This window comes from Capricornis sumatraensis, chromosome 1, assembly GCF_032405125.1.
Source record: "Capricornis sumatraensis isolate serow.1 chromosome 1, serow.2, whole genome shotgun sequence".
Classification (NCBI taxonomy): Eukaryota; Metazoa; Chordata; class Mammalia; order Artiodactyla; family Bovidae; genus Capricornis; species Capricornis sumatraensis.
In genome coordinates, this window is record NC_091069.1 from 251,852,460 (window position 1) to 251,875,407 (window position 22,948).

The following is a 22,948-nucleotide window of genomic DNA, read 5'->3' on the forward strand; positions in this document are numbered from 1 at the left end:
TTCCTGTCTGTTGGTCTCCCTCTTCCTGGATCCCGAAGACCTTCTGCTCCTTACTCCTCCCTCCTCTGACCACCTCTCACTTCTGCCCATCTCTCCCCTGAAACTGGAAGCATCTTAATAAGTAGATGCATTTGCTTAATACAGCCCCACATTGCACAGTTAAACCTTGAACTCTGAGGAGCCGGCCTGTCTTGAGGTGTTATTTAGCTGCCCCCACAGAATCAAGAGGAGCTGGCATCGCGGCATGAGATACGGGCAGGACCAGCCAGGTGCAGAATTGGAGTCCTGTAGATCTGTGTGGGCACCTCCACCCCAGGGCCACTCCAGCCCCACCACAGGGGCGGCTTCTCAGAGAGCTGGCAGTCAGGGCTCAAGGGAACAGCTCAGATAGGCCTGCTCTGACAGGATCCAGGACTCTAGGGGTCCCAAGGTGGTGCTGTAATCGTCACCTGGCCACCCAACCCCAGGACCACAGTCTTACCACCTCCTAGGAGCTCCCCTGGCCCAATGCCTCCCTTATTCCTTCCTCTGTCATCTGCTTTTAGGGCGCCAAGGGCAACATGGGCGAGCCTGGAGAGCCTGGACAGAAGGGGCGACAGGTAAGTGCCTTCCCCACCCCGGCCCGTCCAGAGGCCCCTGTCCCCAAGGCTGGGGTTGCATCCACCACCCTCTGTTCCTCCACAGGGAGATCCAGGCATCGAAGGCCCCATTGGATTCCCTGGACCCAAGGTAAGTTGCTGCTGACTCTGTCTGGGGGGCAGAGACATGGGGACAAGCCAAGGGCTTCCTGCCTCCAGGAGGGGCCAGCCACGGGGTCAGGCTGTGCCCAGCACAGCCCATCATTCCCGCCCCTGCCCCACAGAAGCGTCACGTCATCCATGGTGGCACCTGTCCACCAGAGCCTGCCAACACACCCCCTTCTCCTCCCTGGACCTCGTGGGTGGGTCCCAGCACCCTGACCGCCTGTGGTAATGCTTCTTTTCTTTCCTTCTGACCTCAGGGTGTTCCTGGTTTCAAAGGCGAGAAGGTGAGATTCCACTCTGGGCATCTGACCTCACCCAGCCCGACTCCCTCAGCTGCATCCTTCAGCGAGCCCAGGGCCCTTCCTGGGACACGAGACCCCACATCATGCCAGTCGTGACCTCCAGGGCCTCTCTGGCCTCGTGTTTGGTCTGAGGCAGACTCGGCCCGGAGGCAGTGGTATCTGTGATGCGGGAGATCAGCACTAACTGGCCTCTTCCTTCTGCACAGGGCGAGTTTGGAGCCGATGGGCGGAAGGTAAGCAGAGCAGCGGGCGAGGGCAGGGTACCCACCTTCCCCCTGCTCAGAAGGAAGTACCAGGGAGCTAACGGGGTCTCTCCCCTCTCTCCTCCAGGGTGCCCCCGGCCTGGCGGGCAAGAACGGGACAGATGGGCAGAAGGTGAGTACACCGTCCCTGGGCGGGGCAGCAGTGCCCATGGAATGAGCATGATCCCTTTCAGACTCTCAGGTCCTTCAGGGGGTGGGCTTCTGGGCCCATCCACCCACTGCCCACACCTGTGGCTTGGGCAGCCCCTGGTCGTGCCTCCTCAATGGACACAGAACAAACGGGGACCCGCATAAGGGGAGTGGACATTTGCTGCAGAAAAGCAGGTACTGGCCAGGCAGGAGCCTCCCACCTGGCCTGCAGACCTCATGTCTGGCCTGGCTGGGGGTTCACAGACCTGCACGGGTACACACACACAAGTGTTGCTGGAGACCATGCATGCACGCACACATGCACACACGTGGAGGAAACACCACAGACCCCCACACTCCCAGCCACACCCCAGGGATGCCCTCCCACCTCCACGGAAGTGCCACCCTGACAGCCGTTCACACAGATGTCCCACAAGGGGTGCCCAGTGTGCCCAGACCTGGCGCCTCTGACCCCTGACATCAGGACTCGTGTCCCCAAATCCGGCCCTGACGCGTCTTTTGCTCCCCTCTTCTCCTTCAGGGCAAGCTGGGGCGCATCGGACCTCCTGGCTGCAAGGGAGACCCCGGGGATCGGGTGAGTGCAGCCTGGTCAGTCCACCAGCTGTAGCGGGAAGCCAGGTGGCAGGGGCCATAGCGGGGCTCCTCCCCAAGCACCTGTCCTGGACCCCTGCCAGGGTTCAGCCAGGGTTGGGGTCACAACGTGACAAGTGACCTCAGGGCTCCTGAGTCAGATGGAGGGGAGCCTCTCTACAGTCCCAAGGCGCATACCCCACGTTGGCAGCTTGTCTGATCGGCCCACCCAGGCCCAAGGGGTCCCGGCATCCAGTCCAGAGATGGGGTGCTGGTCACCCTCCCCCTGGTCAGCTGGCCCTGAGCTCACAGGGAAAATTCAAGCATGGCCTTGGGCAGGAGCCCAACACAACCCTCTCCCTTCTCTCAGGGCCCTGATGGCTACGTGGGGGAAGCCGGCAGCCCTGGGGAGCGAGGAGACCAAGGCTCAAAGGTAGACGGCCTGGCCACGGCTTGGGCGGGCCAGAGCAGACGGGGCCACCACCCTCCCAGGGCCTTCTCCCTGCCCACAGCACCCGGTCTAGACACCCAACAAGAGGCACTATCCCTGCAAACCAGGCCCGGGGCCATGGGGTGCCCACACATGGGGGTCATGTGGTGCCTACAATGGGGGCCATGAGGTGCCCAAACATGGGGGTTGTGCGGTGCCTACACATGGGAGTCGTGGGGTGCCCACACAAGGGGGTCATGGGGTGCCCACATGAGGGCAGGGCTTGCTCCATGGACACAGGAGAAGAATCGCAAGCCCCCAGCCCCACCGGGGTCCTGTCTTGCTCCTGGGTCTAAGGAAAAAGAGGCTAATTTCTTGATTTCTCCAAACACTTCCAGGGGGACCCTGGCCGCCCAGGACGCAGAGGCCCCCCAGGGGAGAATGGGGCAAAAGGAAGCAAGGCAAGTGTTCCCAGGGGCCCTGCGCTGAGACCTGTGCTACCCCCATGGGGGGAAGGAGCGGTGAGGGAGGGAGGGAGGTGGCCGTGCAGGCCAGCCTGGACCCTGAGCACCCCCACCCCACCCCACCTCTCTGGCCCTGCTGCCGGGTGACCAGGGTATACTGCATCCGAGGCAAATGTGGTCCCTCTGGAGGCAGTGGGCGTGAGTCCACTTGGGGCTGGGCCCTGCCCCTGGCCACTTACACATGTGGCCAGGCCATCACTGTAATTGAGCCATCTCCTCCCCACAGGGCTATCAAGGCAACAATGGAGCCCCAGGAAGTCCTGGCCTGAAAGGAGCCAAGGGTGGACCTGGGCCCCGAGGACCCAAAGGCGAGCCTGTGAGTTCACACCCGCCCAGCCCCGGGGTGCCCATTCCCCTGGCCCCTCCCTCCTGCTGAACCACCCCAGCACACTCCCTGCTCCGGGCATCTCTGAGCCCAACGTCCTCTGGCGTCTCTAAACGTGCCCCTTGTCCCCGTGCTGCAGACACCAAGCAGGGCCACCAAAGAGTGGCCTGCAGGGCCCAACCATGCCCCCTGCCAGACACTTGGTGCCTGTGAAGTGGCCCTGTGTCCCCATCTCACCCCCCAGCAGGACACCCCTAAGGGCTAAACCTAGACCCAGAGACACACTGGGCCGATCTCCAGGCTAACCCTCTGAGAGGTCGCAGCTTGAGGCCTGGCCTAATCCAGCAGGGACCTGAGTGACCACGCAGAGAGCTGGTCCAAGCTGGTGTCAGTCATGTCACCTGAGCCCCCAGCCCGCGTCATTCACAAGCCTGTTTTCTGCAGGGGCGCAGGGGAGACCCTGGAACCAAGGGCAGCCCAGGCAGTGACGGCCCCAAGGGTGAGAAGGTGAGTGCCTGTGTTAGGGGAGCCTGGGGCATTGTCAGCCATGTCTGTGTCTGCACTGGGGTCTCACTGGGTTGAGGGGCCAACGGGGCCCCTGTAACAAGGGATGACCAACACCCCCTCCACAGTCCACCTCAGAGAACAAAGGTGACCCCCAGGGCTTGACTGACCGTCAAGGGGTGCTTCCTGCAGGGTCTGGGAAAGCAGGAGGCACTCCCTGCTGAGGGGCCTGGGCAGGGCCAGTTCCACGCACGCCATGCACAGTTGCGCAGGCTGCACACTGCTCCACCCCTGGCCTCCCCTCCCCTCCCCCGCACACGTGTTCCTATAGCTGGCGCAGGAGGTCTTGTGATGAAGGCTGAGGGTGGCCAGCTCCCTGTGAAATGTGAGTGAAGGGCTCCAAGGAGGGCTTCCTCCTCTGGACATGAGCGGTGGCTCCTGCCCAGGCTGCACGAGGCTGAGTGGACAGGCCTGCTGTTTCAGCGTCACCCTCCACAGTGTGCGGCCTCCTCCTCCGGGGAGTTAATGATCCCCTCTCCTACCTCTCTCGTATGCAAACCAAACTAACCTGGCCTTTCTTCTCACAGGGGGACCCTGGTCCTGAGGGGCCCCGGGGCCTAGCTGGAGAGGTTGGCAACAAAGGAGCCAAGGCAAGTGGTCATGGCTGGGTGGTCACAGAGGCCACGTGTCCTCCTGCTGGAGGGGCTGCACCAGGAGCCCCTGCCCTCTCCTGCCGTCCACCCTTCAGACCCAGCCTGAGGGCCCCTGTGGGCAGGGCTGAGGGCCTCTCGGAGGGCAGCACAGCCCCATCTTGCTCACGTCCACAGTGAGTCTCTGAAGCGCCTCGTCCCTCTTCCTTCCAGGGAGATCGTGGTTTGCCTGGACCCAGAGGTCCCCAGGGGACTGTTGGAGAGCCTGGGAAACAGGTCAGTAGCAGAACGCCGAGGAGGGCCCCTGGCTCTGGGACCCAGGCCCCTCGCTGCCCTTTGACCTCATCGTCCCCCTTCCCCACCCTGCAGTCCACTTGGGTCCTTCTGTCCTTGGGCAGGAAGGACACTGTCCCCACAAACTGGGGCAGTGGGACAGCGGGCATCTCACACCCTCATCCTGCCCTGTGGGGTCCAGCTTTACCAGATGGGAGGCGGTGTGGGGCCTGGGAGCTGGACATGGCTCGTGGAGAATAGAGACCTTCAGGATGCCCTGCCCCATGGGGCAGCAGTGTCACCTGGGGGTCAGAGCAGGATTAGGTCAGTCCCCCTCTGTGCCGACTCCCTGCCTCCTTTTTGTTCTCAGGGATCTCGGGGAGACCCTGGTGATGCTGGTCCCCGCGGAGACTCAGGACAGCCTGGCCCCAAGGTATGCCCCCTCCCCACCCTCCAGGATGGGGCGGGAGCCTGACCAAGTCTTCCAGGAATCTACCTGGAAGATTGGTGTGAGAGGACATCAGGGGCCGAGCAGCAAACCCCCCCCCACCTCCCCCATTTTCTCACCCTTGAGGGTAGTACGTCCTCCCAAAGCGGGCCCTGCCCATGAGGCCCCTCCCCACCAGCCCCAGGCCAGTCTAGCTGGCTCAGTCTCCACATTTTCCCACTGGACCTGCCCTGACTGGCCTCCTGTGTCCCCCAGGGAGACCCTGGCAGGCCTGGATTCAGCTATCCCGGACCCCGAGGAGCACCTGTAAGTCCTGGCACCTGATGTGGGACAGGTACCTGGGGAGGGCCATGACCAGGGAAGGTTCTTGCTAGTTCCTGCTGGGCCCAGGATGAGGGGATAAGGACCCGGAGCGCCAGCAAGAGAAGAGGCAGGCCTCCTGGAACCTCAGACCTTCTTCCACAGCCTGCGTGGCTCACCATGAGGGTTGGGATGGGGCTGCAGGGCGTGCCAGCCCTCGGCCCTTGCTGAGTGACCTCTGTGCTTGCCTCCCAGGGAGAGAAGGGCGAGCCGGGCCCCCCTGGCCCTGAGGTACGTACTGTGGTGCATGGGGCCGTCTGTGCGTCTGGCCTCCTCTGAGCTCTGGGGGTGGGAGCTGGCCATGCCCTGAATCTGTGCGGGGTTGCATCTCTGCCAGCACTGCTGAGTCCGGGTTCCTCCTGAAAAAGCTGGCAGTCTGCTGAGGCTGGGGCAGGGGAGCAGTGCTGGGCCACAGAGCTCTCTGCACTATTAACAAGGGTGTTCTGTGTCACAGGGGGGCAGAGGTGACTTTGGCTTCAAAGGAGAACCTGGGAGGAAAGGCCAGAAGGGAGAGCCTGTGAGTACCTCTGCGCCCAGGGCAGAGCCGCGTGCGGGGACCACCCAGGGCATTGCCAGAGCCCACTTGCCCTTTTCCTTCTCAGGCAGATCCTGGTCCCCCTGGTGAGCCTGGCCCCCGAGGGCAGAGAGGAGCCCCAGGACCCGAGGTAGGTCAGTCGCCATGCCTTTGGCCCTGAGGCCCAGCCCCTGGGTCAGCCTGACCAACAGGCACCCAAACTATGTGACCACATGCGGAACGCAGCCCTCGCAGCCTCGGCCATGAGGAGTGTCACCTCTCACTGTCACCCTTCCTCCTCCAGGGAGAGCCTGGCCCCCCGGGAGACCCCGGCCTCACGGTAGGTATCAGCTAGGGTTGGACTCGGGGTCCTCCTTCATCTTAAAATCCTAAGAAAGAGCAGCAGGGATGGACAGGTCGGGGGGGAGCTCAGGGCAGGAGGTGGACAGGGTCGGAAGGCTCCCAGGAAGCACTTCCGGTCCCTCCCCATGGTTCACGCTCTGCCGGGCCCACCCGGCTGTGTTCCAGGAATGCGACGTCATGACCTACGTGCGGGAGACCTGCGGGTGCTGTGGTGAGTCTCGGCCCCCAGGCGGCTACACCAGAGCACTTGTGTCCCTTGGGGCTCCTGTCCAGGGGTCAAGGTCACCTGCCCTAGTCCTGCCCTCCGGGTTGTGTTCACTGTTTCCCATGGTGTACTTGGGTGCACGCCCCTGGCATCTAAGGGTGTCTCCATGGGCCGGGGGTCAGCGCAGCGACCCTCCCGCCCCTCGGTTCGCCCAGTCCCGCCCTCCTGCGCGGTTCCCGCTGACCCCACCCCACCGCTCTCCTGGCTCCCGGCAGACTGTGAGAAGCGCTGTGGCGCCTTGGACGTGGTGTTCGTCATCGACAGCTCCGAGAGCATTGGCTACACCAACTTCACCCTGGAGAAGAACTTCGTCATCAACGTGGTGAACAGGCTAGGGGCCATCGCCAAGGACCCCAAGTCGGAGACGGGTCAGCTGCACCGCAGTGGGGTGGGGTCCGGGAGCGCCAGGCCGCAGTCTTGAGCAGAGGGGCCGGCGCACAGGGTGCCTGGGATCAAGATGGAAGCCCACGGGAGGGGTCTTGGAGGGGACCTAGCTCCGCCAAGCCTGACCTCACGCCCGCGCCCACTGCAGGGACCCGCGTGGGCGTCGTGCAGTACAGCCACGAGGGCACCTTCGAAGCTATCCAGCTGGACGACGAGCGCATCGACTCACTGTCCAGCTTCAAGGAGGCCGTCAAGAACCTTGAGTGGATCGCTGGCGGCACCTGGACACCCTCGGCCCTCAAGTTCGCCTATAATAAGCTTATCAAGGAGAGCCGGCGCCAGAAGACCCGCGTGTTCGCGGTGGTCATTACAGACGGCCGCCACGACCCCCGGGACGACGACCTCAACCTGCGGGCGCTGTGTAACCACGAAGTGACGGTGACGGCCATCGGCATCGGGGACATGTTCCATGAGAAGCACGAGAGCGAGAACCTGTACTCCATTGCCTGCGACAAGCCGCAGCAGGTGCGCAACATGACGCTCTTCTCCGACCTGGTGGCCGAGAAGTTCATCGATGACATGGAGGACGTGCTGTGCCCGGGTGAGTCCGGGGGCGGGGGTGGGGGGGCGGGGTGGAGGTGGGTGGTGGGGGAGAGGGGCGGGGCGGGGTGGGCGGGGAGAGGGGAGGGAGAGGTGGGGCTGCACGGGGAAGGAGGGGGGAGGCGGGCAGAGAGGAGGAGAGGGGGAGGGGGGAAGAGAGGAGGCTGGGAGAGAGGAGGGGCTCCTGGCCCTGTAGGACCTGAAGGAGTCACCAGGACCCCTGCTTCTTTTTCTCTCTCCTAGATCCCCAGATCGTGTGCCCAGATCTTCCCTGCCAAACAGGTAACGTGGGCGCCGCTGACCCCCAGACAAGTCAGCAGCCAGGGCCGTAGGGAGGGCTGTTCAGGGACCTCAAGAAATGCTGATGCGGCCACCCCCAGGAGAAGCCTCAGGTTCCAGACCTGTGGTAGCCCAGCCTCCAGGATCCCAGCACTTCCAAGGAGGGGGCTGGGGGTGCTCAGCCACCTCCACCTCATGCATGTGAGGAAAGGGAGCTGCCCACTGGGCACTGTGCTGGGCTCTCCAGCTACTGGTCTCAAACCCACAGGTGCCCAGAGGGACAGAAACCCCAGGGCTGCCTAGGGCTGAAGCCCTGGATCCATACATGAAATGGCTGGTCTTAAACCCTCCAGGAGGTGAACACATCCACAGCCCAGGGGCAGCTGGGCAAGGCGGAGGGGCCTCTCCCCTGACAGCCCCATGCTGCTGCTGCCTGGCATCGCCAGTCTGATCTTCCGTCTGGAAGCAGACGTTTAGGGGGCCATGCCCCCCGCCCGACGTGTTTGCACTAGTGTGAGAGGCTGGGGACCCACAGAGGCTGCTCCAACGGGTCCCTCAGGCAGGGGATGGGGCCAGGATGGCATCGTCCAGCCCCACTGGGCATCGAGCTGCTGCCTGCAGGTCTATACTGCAGTGACTGGGCCACGGAGGTGCCCAGGGACACCAGGAGCTGAGCCCCCACGGCTCGCCCTGCCCTCGCCAGCCAGGTCGTAGAGCCAGCTGGATCCTTGCGCTGAGTTGTGGGTGCTGGGCCTGTCCTGGAAGTGGGGCCTCCAGGGCTGACTCTGGGAGGTAGGGGCTGCCACAGTGGGCAGGGGCCAGATTGGGCTGGGCTGCTGGCGGGTCCAGTGTTGACGGGAACATGGGGCCTGTGTCCACATCCATGTCTGCCATGAAGTTGGCGCTGGGGCAGGCTCCTTCCAGGCGTCAGATGGGCCCCTGGGTAGGTTCAAAGGCTCCAAGGTAGCCTGAGGGGAGGGAGTGCGTTGACTTGGGGACAAGGGTCCCTGCTCTTATTCTGACAGAGAACTTCCAAGGAAGTGCTCCTGAGGTTGTACCAGTGACCACGCCATGGCTGATGGCGAGCAGTGGGGGCATCTCAAAGACAGCCTGGGCCTGAGGGCCCCAGAGTCAGCTGGAGACAGTGGTGTGTGGTGCCCAGAGCCACCCAACCCCCAGAGGCTGACCCAGTAGCGCCAATCCCCATCTCTTCTGGGGCTAAAGGGGCTGGTGTCCCCACAGAGACCCACACAGCCCATGGTCTGTGCCCCTGCCGCTCTCAGGATGCCCAAGTCCTCCCAGGGTAGGAGCCCTGTGGTCAGGTGGCCTCTTGAGGGCAGAAACCTGAGCCCAGCCCTGGTGCTAGGGCCCAGCGGTCATCTTGCTGGGGAAGTTTCGAGTCTCACCACGGGCAGGGTCTCTGTAGCTGCTTCTCACAAGCTGAGGCTGGTCCCCCTGTCCCTAGTTACTAAGAGTCTGTCATGAACATGTGTGGGATTTTGTCAGATGCTTTTTCTGCACCTATGATATGATTGGGTGGTGTTTTTTCTTTAGCTTGTCAACATCATGGGCTACAGTCTTTGCATTTTGAATGTTGACCCAGCCTTACAGACCTGACATAAATCCCACTTTGTCATGGTGTGTAATATATATATGTGTGTATATATATACACACACTGTTGGGCTTCCCTGGTGGCTCAGCGAGTAAAGAATCCACTTCCAATACAGAAGACACAGGTTTGACCCCTGGGTTGGGAAGATCCCCTGGAGGAGGGCATGGCAACCCACTCCAGTATTCTTGCCTGAAAAAAATCCCATAGACAGAGGAGCCTGGCAGGCTACAATCCAAAGAAAAGAGTTGGACATGACTGAACAACTGAACACACATAGATATAGACTGTTGGATTCAGTTGCTAGTGTTTTGTTGAAGATCTTTGCATCTGTGCTCATGAGAGATGAACAGAGCTGTGTGACCTTTCTTGTGCTGTCTTTGGTTTTGATATTAGAGGGATGCTGGTCTCCGTCTTGGTGATCTCACTTCTCCTGAGCCTCCAGGACCTGACAGTGAAAGGGAACAGACCCCTGAGAGACCCCTTCTCCCTTCTCCTAACTCTTCCTTTTACTAAACTCACAACCTCATTCTCCTTTTTTTTTTTATTTCCACCTTGTCCTCTTTTTTTTTTAATATTTATTTGGCTGCATTGGGTCTTAGTTGTGGCATGCTAGGTCTTTGTTACAGCATTTGAACTCTTCATTGTGCATGTGTGATCTAGTTCCCTGACCAGGGAGTGAATCTGGGCCCCTTGCATTGGGACTGTGGCATCTTAGCCACCACCAGGGAAGTCCCTCATTTCCTTTAAAATGATTTGAAATTTCCAAGTAAATTAGATACTGTGCCCAGAGAGGAAGAGAGCAGATGTAACTACAGAATGTGCTCCTTGACACGAGCGGACTCCATTCAGCATGCTGAGGGCTGAGCAGACAAGGTGCAGGGGGATGCTGCCCACGCTAGTGCAGCCCGGACCTTCTGGGCCAAGTGGCCCTGTCCACTCAGAGACTCAGCCACTTCTGGGCTTGGACTGACCTGGGTGGCAACTCAGCTGGGGTGGAACCACAAAGCCGCCATCAAAGAGAAACAACGCTGGACACCAGTCAAAGGCAGCAAAGGCAGGTTTTCCTCTACGACAGCTGCTGTAGGAGGGAGGAGAGCCAGGAGGCCTGAGCCTTGCTCCCCACACCAAGGCTCAACTGGAAGGCTGAGGCCCGAAGGAAGGGTGCAGAGCAGGGGTGAGGCCATGGGCCGGGCCACCTGGACGAGCTAACTGGACATACCAAGGCTCCCCAAGGACAGGAGGCTTTGGGCCCATTGGGCCCAGAGAGTAGGCCCTGACCTCCCCAGGGACAGGGTGGGTGGAGAGCGAGAGGCTCACCAAGCGATTATTCCTATTCCTTGGAGGAATAGGGGACCGAGCTCTGGCTCTGGGCCTAGAGATTTACATCTAAGGGGCAGGGCAGATTTGTCTACAGAAATTGCTCCAGAGGGGCTCCAGGGGTCACCTGCCTAGCACCTGGTGGGGCTGAAACAGGCAGGAAATTCTGGTGGTGCTGAGGCCATCCCAGGGCAGGCCCTGAGTTGTCAGCAGCCACCAGGCCAGGTCCATTTCAGAAGCCATCGGTGCTCAGAGTCTCGTGGTTCTCGAGCTCTTGCTCCATCTCCTCGGGGCTCCCTGAAGCCCCACTTACTTGCCCTTGGCCCTCAGGGCCAACAGAGGGGGAGCTGCAACCTCCCTGGCTCCTCATCTAACCCCTGGCTGAGCCTTTGGCCCCTCCTTGTCTCCGAGGAGAGAAGCGGCCGGAGGCGTGCTCATACCCACCACATCCCTGAAAGGCCTCTCTGGAATCCCCCGCAGATGGACCGTGGCCTGGCGGCGAGCCCCCGGTCACCTTCCTCCGCACGGAAGAGGGCCCGGATGTCTCCTTCCCCAGGACCATCCCCCTGATCCAACAGTTGCTAAACGCCACGGAGCTCACGCAGGACCCAGCTGCCTACTCCAAGCTGGTGGCTGTGCTGGTCTACACCGCGGAGCGGGCCAAGTTCGCCACAGGAAACGAGCGGCAGGACTGGATGGACCTGTTCATTGACACCTTTAAACTGGTGCACAGGGACATCGTGGGGGACCCGGAGACCGCGCTGGCGCTGTGCTAAAGCCACAGGGTGCAGCCCCACCTGGCTGCATGAGCTCCCGGGGGCTGCCTGCCCTACACTGCCAGGCTTGAGACAGCAAGAAGCTGTTCTCTCAGTCTGGAGGCCAGAAGTCCAAAGTCAAGGTGTCCTGGGCCACACACCCCCTGGGCCTCTAAGAGGGTCCTTCCTGCCTCTCCAGTTCCCCTCTCTGCCTCTGTGGTCATGAGACTTCTCCCCTTCCCCTCTGCCTCCTCCTACAAGGACTCTTGTGGTCGCACTTAGGGCTAGATAACCCAGGATAGTACCCCCCCCCCCATTTCAAGGGAATTGTTCATTGAATTCCATCTGCAAAGTCCTTTTTTGCCATATAAAGTCACGGTCACAGAATCCAGGATTAGGACCTCTCGGGGGCCATTATCTGGCCAAAAAGAGAGACCAGCAGAGCCTCACAGATGACCCAGCTCCCGGCTCCACCGCTGGCCTCTGCCCAGGGCCTCTGGGCTCTTGTCCCCTGGCTGAGACATGGAGGAAACCCCCTGCCCACACCCCCAGTCCCTACATCTCAGACTCTGCCTGCCAGGGACACAGAGGGAGCTTGCTGGGCACTTTCAGTCCAGCTCGAAGCTGCTCTTCGTCTGCACCACCACCAAGATAAGCTGCATCATTAATAAGCTCCTTAAAAAAAAGAAAAAAAAATCTACTGAAACCCTCGCTCCTCTGCGGGGAGCAGCACTCCAAGGACACACCCAAGCGTGTCCTTCAGGTGCTGTGAGCTCATCTCAGACATTCTATAAAAGCTGAAAAGCAAGGTACCTGAGTGTGTGCTGTGGTCAGCGGCTTGCTGGGGTGAACTGGTTGCTCGCCGGACTTTGAGGGTGACCCATGTGGCACAGGAGGGCGGGGGTCACCTGGTGCCTACAGGACCCAAAGAGGACCTTGCCCCCCTCATGGTTGCTGCCAAGGGTCAGATGCCTGGGTCAGCACACCTGGGCTATGACCAGAGTCCTTTCCTGCCCAGGTCAGGAGGGGTGATCAAGGGCTGAGGAGCTAGACCCAACTGGGGAGGACTAGCCTGGTCCATGCCGAGCCCCCACGGTGGTTAGAGTTGCGATCTCAGCAGTGGCTTAGGGGAGGGGCTTGGCTGCACATTCCTGGCCTATGGACAGGGACTGAGCCTGCGGTCCCTCGTGTGTGTGGAGCGGGTTTTCAGCCTGTGTAGTGGCATGCCCCCTAGGTCTAGCCTCAACCTGGCAGCAATCTTGCCTACACACTGTCCAGCATGTCCAGGCTGGTGACTAACCAGATGAGGGCATGGGTGTCCTGGCCACACCTGTGCCCACTGGCCTATCAAAGCTTCATCTAGTTGAGGGGCCCCTCTCTCTAACATTCCCAAGGCTGGGGAGATCTGGCCAGAGGCGGGTCATTGAGTCAGGATCTTCTTGAGCTCTTTTTACACAGTCACACCCTCATTCCCCATGGACTGTGATCCTTCGGGGGTGTATCCAATTCTTGGGTCAAAAAAAGGGGCTTTATGAACCCCTCCCATGAGGGCCTGGAGGCTGCTGGGCAGAGATGGTGCTGGTAGAGTGAAAAGGGGCCCCTCAGTCTCAGGGTTGGGGACATTTCCTGGTGGCAGCACAACCAAAAGAGACGGTGTCGGTCTCAGGGAGACGGGGTGGGAGTCTGCACCAAAGTCCTGGGCGCTGTCAGACTGGGGAGTTCCCAACGGAGCGGCCTTGGGTCTCAGTGCTCCTGTGGGCGGGGTGAGCCTAAAGAGGCGAGCGCGGGGCGTGGCCCGGCAGGCGCTCCAGGGCCCGGGCCGCTGGGCCTCACGTGGGTCGCCCGCGCACCACCCCTTCTCGCTCCTAGAGCTGTACGTGGCCCAGTGCACACAGCGGCCGGTGGACATCGTCTTCTTGCTGGACGGCTCTGAGCGGCTGGGCGAGCAGAACTTCCACAAGGTGCGGCGCTTCGTGGAGGAGGTGTCCCGACGGCTGACCCTGGCACGCAGGGACGACGACCCGCTCAACGCGCGTGTGGCATTGCTGCAGTTCGGGGGCCCGCGTGAGCAGCAAGTGGCCTTTCCGCTGACCTCCAACCTGACCGTCATTCAGGAGGCGCTGGCGAGTGCGCGCTACCTCAACTCCTTCTCTCACGTGGGCGCGGGCATCGTGCAGGCCATCAACCAGGTGGTGCAAGGCGCTCGGGCTGGGGCACGCCGCCACGCGGAGCTGTCCTTCGTGTTCCTCACTGACGGAGTCACAGGCAACGACAGCCTGGACGAGGCGGTACACTCCATGCGCAAGCAGAACGTGGTGCCCACCGTGGTGGCCGTGGGCAGTGACGTGGACACGGATGTGCTCTCCAAGATCAGCCTGGGCGACCCGGCCGCCGTCTTCCGCGAGAAAGACTATGACAGCCTGGCCCAACCTGGCTTCTTCGACAGGTTCATCCGCTGGATCTGCTAGCGCCCCCCTCCCCCAGCCCGCACCCCCACCAGGCCCCGGGCCCCAGCCCCATGACTCCTGCCCCACGGGCTCTGTCCTCTTGTCCATGGTGCTACTCTGACCCCACTGAGAGGTCCAGCCGCTGAGGACTGAGTCTTCACGTATGGGTATAAAGTCAGGAGCGAAGGACCCCAGGCCCAACCAGCTCCTACTGGGAATCCCATAGCTCTGGGCACCCCAGCCCTCCTCCCCTCTTCATCATCTGCCCTGGCCCTCCCCTCTATGCCCTCCCAGGACCCCAGAGGCTTCCTGGGGTGCACTTCTCCAGTGGACCTCCCTCAGCCCAGCCTCATTCACAGACTCATCCTTCCCCCCAACCCCTCCCCTGCAAAGGCTCTCTGCCAGCCCCAGCAGACCCCCTGTCGCTTTTCGGTCTCTAGGGGTCACCTTCCCCATCAGACTGAGCTGTTGATAGCAGGCCCCATACCTCCCTGTGTGCACACACCCCAGTCCAATAAAGGCTTTGACCCCTCTTGCTCCCCAGCTTCCAAGTGACTGTACCAATAGGGATTCACGTAACCCCCAGGACTGATCATATCACTGGGGCCCCTGGATTGTTCTGTGCACCGAGATGTTGCTGGGCCTGGCCCCATGTCCTTCCGTGTTCTGGGCTGAAGTGTGTCTCTCTTCCTTGAACTCCCAACGTTCAAGTCCTTCCAGACACCACACTCCCAAGGGACAGGATGGCCTCAGCCATGGAATTCACCTCTCTAGTTGACTCTGGGCTGAAAACAACGTACTTGGCTGATGAAATCTCACTCTGTCCCCGGACCAGGGCCAGAGTGCTTTAGGGACACTTGTTGGTGTTTGCACGACGATATTTGTGGATAGAGATAGATGGTGGAGAGATGATGAAGAGGTGATAGAGATAGAGGGTAGATAGATAAGTGATAGAAAAAGATGATGGGTAGGTAGGTTGATTGATTGATGGGTATATTGATGATTTTAACAGAGTGATAGACGATAGATACAGATAGGAGAAATGAGACAGAGGTGGGTTTTTTCTGGCAGCCTCGGTGACTTTGTGTTCAGATACCCAGGTCTTTTAAGTTCACCCTCTGGGAAGTGCCCTCTTAAACCCGGGTTGTGTATCATCTGCAGGGCCTGGCCTAGCAAAGGGCTCCAACATGGGGTCTTAAACACAGTCTGGAGGCCAGCGGTTGACCAGGTGTCCAGGTGTCTGCAGGGCCAACCATCCCCCCAAGGCTCTTGGGAGGGATCCTTCCAGGTCCTCCAGCTCCTGTCGCCCCTCGGCCTGCAGCATCCCTTAGACCTTCACGCATGTTCTCCCGGCCCGTCTGTGTCCACGATTCCCTTTCGCACACGGACGCAGTCATGTTGGATTAGAGCCCATTCCACCCAGGATGACCTCATCTCAGCTAATCACAGATGCCATGACTCTACTTCCAAATAAGGTCAAATTCTGAGGTGGGGGCTAGGACTTGGATGTGGGAGTTTGGGGAAGGGAGACATAGTTCGGCTCAGGACGTGGGGAGGGGGCATGAGACTGACTCACTCTGCCTCTCCTCATCTGCCTGTGCAGCCTGCAGCTAGAGGGCAGGATATTCCACCAAGTACCTTCCCTTCCTTCGCCCCTCTCTCCCCCTAGAGAACTCGACAAAATGTCAGCAAGGGACAGAGAAGAGCGCCCCAGGTCTCAGAGCGCAGTGCTGGTGCCTGTGAACTTCCAGGGGTCATGGCAGGGTGGAGGGGAGGGGGTGGCAGGGGTCCCTCCCTCCAGGTCTCCAGAGTTCTGCGCACTGGGCCTGCACAGGTCCCCTCTGCAGAGGGAAGGACTCTCTCTCTCTCTCTCTCTCTCTCTGTGATGCTGGTGAGTGGGGGGCCAGGTTCCTTCCAGGGCACAAGCCACCCTAGAGAGCTACAGTGTGCTCACCACACTGGCATCCCCCAGGTTCTCCCCTGAGGGCCCCAACCTCCCCAGAGGCCAAGGGCACAGCTCCCTCTCAGGGCTGTTCTCTGAGCCCCCACGTGCCCAGCTCTCAGCCCTTGGGGGACCCCCAGACTCACTCTCTGCCACATACATGTGCTGAAATGATGGTTTCCTACAAGGCCCTTTACTCCATACACACGGGACACCCTCAGACCTCTAGCAAGGCCGGGTTTGCAGGGCCTTCCCGCTCTGCCTGCTCACCCCCACCCAACCCAACTCAGTGTGGATCCTCTCCCCTGAAAGCAGTGGACATGAGTGAAGGAGACCCAGCAAAGATGAACCCAAATGGGCTCACTTGGGGCAAAGGTCACAAAAGGAAGCCCGCAGAGTGGCCACAGGACCCACAGGACAGAGGGGTGCCAGCCACCCCTCCAACCTCCAGGCAGGCATCACCAGCATGAACTGTCCATGAGCTGGGACTCCAGGTCCTCATGGGAGCCCAGTGACTCCCAGGCGATAAAAGTGTGCACAAAGGCATGGGTCCACCTACCTAGAAATGGCGTCCTTATTCCAGGACCAAAACACAGTGTTTGAGGAGGACCCTCAGCCTGAGTGGATGTCACACCTGCCAACTCCACTTCCCACAGGAAGCACAGTCGACCCAGAGAGTCTAGACCCTCGAAGTGTCCATGAGGGGCCTGACCAGCCACACTCCTGTCTCTAGAAGGCACATCCCCTCACTGGTGTCCCCACACAGACATCCCTCGTGAATAACCCCACACTAAGGCCCCCCACCAGTACCCCTCAGCAACAGCCCGGCACAAACATCCCCTCACCAAGGACCCTCACCAATGTCACCATTCTAACATCCCCACACCAATGTCCCACATGAATGTCCACTCACTAACATCCCCTCAGTAATGTCCCCTCAGTAACAACCCCTCACTAACATCCGCTCAGTAATGCCCCCTCAGTAATGTCCCCTCACTAATGTCCCCTCAGTAACAACCCCTCACTAATGTCCCCTCAGTAACATCCCCTCAGTAACACCCTTCACTAGTCTCCTCACTAGTTTCCCATACTAACAGTTCCTAGTGTTCCCTCAAAAACGTCCCCTCAGTAACATTCCCTCACCACCATTTTTCACTAATGTCATCTCACTAATACACTTCAAGAGACACCTGGAGTAACAGGCAAATTTGGCCTTGGAGTACAAAATGAAGCAGGGCAAAAGCTAAAAGAGTTTTGCCAAGAGAACACACTGGTCATAGCAAACACCATCTTCCAACAACACAAGAGACAACTTTACACATGGACATCACCAGATGGTCAATACTGAAATCAGATTGACTGTATTCTTTGCAGCTAAAGATGGGGAAGCTCTATACAGTCAGCAAAAACAAGACTGGGAGCTGACTGTGGCTCAGATCATGAACTCCTTATTGCAAAATTCAGGCTTAAGTTGAAGCAAGTAGGGAAAACCACTAGACCATTCAGGTATGCCCTAAATCAAATCCCTTATGATTATACAGTGGAAGTGCGAAATAGATGCAAGGGATTAGATCTGACAGACAAGTGCCTGAAGAACTATGGATGAAGGTTTGGAACACTGTACAGGAGGCCGTGATCAAAACCATCGCCAAGAAAAAAAAGCAAAAAGGCAAAAAGGTTGTCTGAGAAGGCCTTACAAATAGCTGAGAAAACAAGAGAAAAGAAAGGCAAAGGAGAAAAGGAAAAATAAATCCATCTGAGTGCAGAGTTCCAAAGAATAGCAAGGAGAGATAAGAAAGCCTTCCTCAGTGATCAATGCAAAGAAATAGAGGAAAACAACAGAACAGGAAAGACTAGAGATCGCTTCAACAAAATTAGAGATACCAAGGGAACATTTCATGCAAAGATGGGCACAATAAAGAACAGAAACAGTGTGGACCTATCAAAAGCAGAAGATACTAAGAAGAGGTGCCAAGAATACATAGAACTATACAAAAAGGATCTTAATGACCCCGATAACCACTATGGTGTGATCACTCACTTAGAGCCAGATGTCCTGGAATGTGAAGTCAAATGGGCCTTAGGAAGAAGCATCACTACAAACAAAGCTAGTGTAGGTGATGGAATTCCAGTTGCGCTATTTCAAATCCTAAAAGATGATGCTGTGAAAGTGCTGCACTCAATATGCCAACAAACTTGGAAAACTCAGCAGTGGCCACAGGACTGGAAAAGGTCAGTTTTCATCCCAATCCCAAAGAAAGGTAAGGCCAAAGAATGTTCAAACTACTGCACAATTGCACTCATCTCAAACGCTAGCAAAGTAATGCTCAAAATTCTCCAAGCTAGGCTTCAACATTACATGAACTGAGAATTTCCAGATGTTCAAGTTGGATTTAGAAAGGCAGAGGAACCAGAGATCAAATTGCCAACATCTGTTGGACCATAGAAAAAGCAAGAGAATTTCTCAAAAAGAAAACCTCTACTTCTGCTTTATTGACTACGCCAAAGCCTTTGTGTGAATCACAACAAACTGTGGAAAATTCTTCAAGAGATGGGAATACCAGACCATCTTGTGTGCCTCCTGAGAAATCTGTATTCAGGTCAAGAAGCAACAGTTAGAACTGGACATGGAACAACAGACTAGTTCCAAATTGGGAAAGGAGTACATCAAAGCTGTATATTGTCACCCTGCTTATTTAGCTTCTAGGCAGAGTACATCATGCAAAATGCCAGACTGGATGAAGCACAAGCTGGAATGAAGATTGCCAGGAAAAATATCAGCAACCTCAGATAAGCAGATGGCACCACCTTTATGGTAGAAAGCTAGGAGGAACTGAAGAGCCTCTTGAGGAAAGTGAAAGAGGAGAGTGAAAAACCTGGCTTGAAACTCAACATTCAAAAAACAAAGATCATGGCATCCGGTCCCATCACTTCATGGCAAATAGATGGGGAAACAATGGAAACATGACAGACTTTCCTTTTGGGGGGCTCCAAAATCACTGCAGATGGTGATTGCAGCCATGAAATTAAAAGACACTTGCTCCTTGGAAGAAAAGCTATAACCAACCTAGACAGCATATTAAAAAGCAGAGATATCACTTTGCCGACAAAGGTTAATCTAGTCAAAGCTACAGTTTTTCCAGTAGTTATGTATGAATGTGAGAGTTGAACCATAAAGAATTCTGAGTGCCAAAGAATTGATGTTTTTGAACTGTGGTGTTGGAAGATTCTTGAGAGTCCCTTGGACTACAAGGAGACGCAACCAGTCCATCCTAAAGGAGATCAGTCCCGAATAATCGTTGGAAGGACTGATGCTGAAGCTGAAGCTCCAATACTTTGGCTACCTGATGCAAAGAATTGACTCATTAGAAAAGACCCTGATGCTGGCAAAGACTGAAGGCAGGAGGAGAAAGAGAGGACAGAGGATGAGATGGTTGGATGGCATCTCCAACTCAATGGGCATGAGTTTGAGCAAGCTCCGGGAGTTGGTGATGGACAGGGAAGCTTGGTGTGCTGCAGTCCATAGGGATCACAAAGAATCAGACACAACTGAGCAACTGAACTGAACTGAATATGCTTCCAGTTCCATCCCTCACAGACGTTCCTTCAAGAGTTTCCTCACCAGTGACCCCACACTAACATCTGGCTCTGTCTCATATCGCGTCACCCACATCCACACACTGATATCCCCTCAGCCAAGCCTCCCCACCAACACCTCCTCACATTGTCTCTCAGGAGCATCCTTCACCAAAGTCTACAAACCAACATCCTTTCACCAACATCCCCACAAGAACACCTCCCGCTAATGTCCCCTCAGTAACACCCTCTCACATTCATCCCTCACAAACCACCCATCACCAGTGTCCCTCACTAAGGTGTCCTCAGCAGATCCCTACACTAACAGCCCTCACACACTTCACCATGTGCCCTCAGGGACACCCCACATGAACATTCTCACTAACCTCTCTTCCCAAAGTCACGTCTCCAACATCCCCGCAGTAAAGGCCCCCACATCTCATCACTAAGTTCCCCTTACTAATGTCCCTCAGCCACTTTCTTCCCCAGAGTCCCCTCAGGAACACCCCCTCACTACCATAACTTCACCAGCATCTACACCTTTGTCCTCTCCCTGATGCTTCCTCACAACAGGCCTCTGTGACGGCTGCACGTCCACCGCTGCTCACAAGCCCCCTCAGCCTCTGCACTGCTGTCCCCTCAGTCCCACAGCTCAACGGCAGCCACTCGGGCTTGAGGCTTAGGTGCCGCCTGAGCCCCTGCTGGGCGCCCACCATGCAGTGGGGTCAGCTGAGCCAAGGCTGTGGGAAAGGAGGGGGAGGCCCTGTGTTTCTAAGCTGACCTCACCCTCACAGCCCCCACCACCTGGAGAGACACCACATGCCTCACCTCCCAGCCCCTCAACATGGGAGGAAATGGCAAAGGCAGCCAAGGGGTGACCCCCAGAGACACAGAGAATCAGGACCAGTGGGCTGGGGGTAGTTAGGGGCAGAGGCTGGTGCACCAGCAGATGAAAGCGCCCACATCTCCAGGAGGGCTGACAAAAGGAATGATTGTGAGCATCTATTAATACTGCTGCCTCAGAGAAGCAAACAGGAGCAGATGAAGGAGTTGTGAGGGAGCCACGACGACTCGGGGAGCACAGGACCCTTGGATGTACCGTTGCAGAGTGGCTTTAAAAACCCACTTGCAGTCCTTCTGAATGCCCCTTGAAAGGAACCCAGTCCCACCCCATTCGGCCTGCAGGACCCCTCCCCACCCGCTGCGCTGCCCCGTGCACGCAGGCCCCAGGTGAGCCTCTGAGGCCGCTGGGCGCTGGCCCCTTTCCTGTCCCCACACTCCACACTGCATCCCAGCTCACCTTCTTTCCTGAGTTCACCCCTTGGGGACCTTCCCAGAACGTTCTTTGCATTTGCATACAAACACGCATATGTGTGTCCACACACAGACAAGCACACCCACCACAGCCTGCTCGCACACTGCCCTTGCTGGTTTGACTTGTAGGAGCTTTTCTGTTGGTCGATAGTAACTTCAAATAGGTTCCTGACATTTGCTCTGGTTATCATGTCTTTTACCAAAACAGGTTTTTAATTTCCCTATAAAGTATTGGGCTCTCTGCCTTGCTCCAGGAGGACAGACACTCTACATCATTTTCTCTCAATATTCTGCATGGTTACCTAACAAGTGCACGCATGCTTTTTGGTTTTCCCATGTGCATAGCCCGTCTGGAAGGAATTTCAGGGTGTGTTGATGTTTTGAAATTACTTTTAGTGGGAATATTCTGGAACCCAGAGGCTGCCATAGTAGGAGCAGCTGAGGTGGGGAGACCCCGCCCCTGGGAAGGAGCTGGAGGTTGATGGATATTTAGGACTGGACAGACTAGATAAACAGGCTACACATGTGAACAGACCACAGAAAAGGAAATCCATCATTAATATGACAAGACAGTGACCCTCAGATGTAACAGAAATTTGAGGTGTGTTGGGAAGTGTATCTGTCAGCTCCTGCTACGTAACAACCAGCCACAATGTCTCATGGTGGGACAGTTGGCATTTACTTCATTCCTGAATCACCCACAGTCACCTGCGGTATCTCTGCCTAAGACTCCAGGGGCTACCTCAGCTAATGCCCTGGGGCTGTGGGTCAGTGGGGATGCTTAGGCCATGGCTGTGGCTGCTCGGGGAACCCTGTTCTCAGGTGGAGGTAAATGGTTCCCAGACAGGCAACAGGTGAGAGTCTCTTCTGACCTGCTTGTTACCATGCTCACCTCCTCTGCCTGTATCCCAGCATCAGAGAGCTGAGGACACACTCTGCTGTCAGCAGTGAGAACCGGGGCTCCTCCAAACTGCCACAGGGCCGTGAGGGAACTGGGGTGCTGCGGCTCAGCAGGGCACCACCCTAGGACGGCCTTGTGCAGGACACACACGGGGCTGAGAGGAGCAGCAGATGCTGAGGGCATACATGACCCCATTGACCCGAACATCAGCTCACAGGGAAAACTGAACCTCTGTGTGGGAATCACGGGCAGGGTTGTGGTCACCATGGAGCCGGGCCCTGGGGGTGGGGGTCAGGAGGATTCTGTGATGGGGAGATGGCCGCTCAGGACACGCACCTTCCTGAATGTGTCTCATATTTCACAATGAAATGGTAAAGGAAATACAGGGAAAGGACAAGTGAATAAAATATACATTACGTAGAGTCTCTCTAACCCACTCCAGTCTTCTTGCCTGGAGAATCCCATGGACGGAGGAGCCTGGTGGGCTACATTCCATGGGGTTGCAAAGAGTTGGACATGACTGAGCAGTTGAGCTCAGGAGTCTCTCTAAACGCTGATGTGAAAGACCTCGGGGCTAACACGTTAACTAGAAACAAAAATCAGCATTGATCTGCTCTGTATAAGTAGTGTCAAGGCATGAAGAACATAAATTCACATGTGTTTGTGTTTGCATAAATAAACACTGAGCACAAAGAGGGAATTCAGCGATTTCCTGACGAGGATGGGAAGGCGCTGGTGGGGACGAGGGGGCGGGGCCTCTCTGCAGAATCTCTAAGCAGCCCTGGGTTTAGAACCAGGTGACCTGACACACTGCCTATTTTGAAAGACCTCAGCCTCCAGACCCCTGGCAGCGCTCAGTCCTACAGCAGCTCTGACCCTCACCATCTGCAGCTCCAAGCCTCATGGATACTGCCCTCCTGGGGTACCCCCGCAGGGCCCATAGGTCACACCTCTTGCCCTCCTCCACCTCCAACTCCCAACACCCCGAGGACCCTGTGGCCCACCCTCCAGTGGGCCGTCATCGTCATCATCAACTCAGCTCCTAGACCAGAGCTGGCCCAGGTGGGTCTGAGTGGGTAACAGGCAGGAAGGCCAGAGGTCCCCAAGAGGCAGGAGGAAATAAGTGGCAAACATCC

The 22,948-nt window shown here is 57.7% G+C and overlaps 1 protein-coding gene across 1 annotated transcript in view; it reads left to right on the forward strand.

Annotated features, from left to right (window-relative positions):
* COL6A2 (collagen type VI alpha 2 chain) overlaps positions 1–14,594 on the forward strand; it is a 32,972-nt gene extending 18,378 nt beyond the window's left edge. Inside the window, exons 6-28 of the mRNA XM_068979239.1 lie at positions 546–599; positions 685–729; positions 1,001–1,027; positions 1,252–1,278; positions 1,376–1,420; positions 1,979–2,032; positions 2,399–2,461; positions 2,857–2,919; positions 3,209–3,298; positions 3,752–3,814; positions 4,399–4,461; positions 4,675–4,737; positions 5,105–5,167; positions 5,438–5,488; positions 5,738–5,773; positions 5,997–6,059; positions 6,145–6,207; positions 6,361–6,396; positions 6,585–6,630; positions 6,900–7,052; positions 7,217–7,669; positions 7,912–7,950; positions 13,502–14,594. Coding sequence (XP_068835340.1) covers positions 546–599; positions 685–729; positions 1,001–1,027; positions 1,252–1,278; positions 1,376–1,420; positions 1,979–2,032; positions 2,399–2,461; positions 2,857–2,919; positions 3,209–3,298; positions 3,752–3,814; positions 4,399–4,461; positions 4,675–4,737; positions 5,105–5,167; positions 5,438–5,488; positions 5,738–5,773; positions 5,997–6,059; positions 6,145–6,207; positions 6,361–6,396; positions 6,585–6,630; positions 6,900–7,052; positions 7,217–7,669; positions 7,912–7,950; positions 13,502–14,100 — 2,259 coding nt within the window. The 3' untranslated portion in view covers positions 14,101–14,594. The remainder of the gene's footprint in view (positions 1–545; positions 600–684; positions 730–1,000; positions 1,028–1,251; positions 1,279–1,375; positions 1,421–1,978; positions 2,033–2,398; positions 2,462–2,856; positions 2,920–3,208; positions 3,299–3,751; positions 3,815–4,398; positions 4,462–4,674; positions 4,738–5,104; positions 5,168–5,437; positions 5,489–5,737; positions 5,774–5,996; positions 6,060–6,144; positions 6,208–6,360; positions 6,397–6,584; positions 6,631–6,899; positions 7,053–7,216; positions 7,670–7,911; positions 7,951–13,501) is intronic.
* Positions 14,595–22,948: the final 8,354 nt, after the last annotated feature.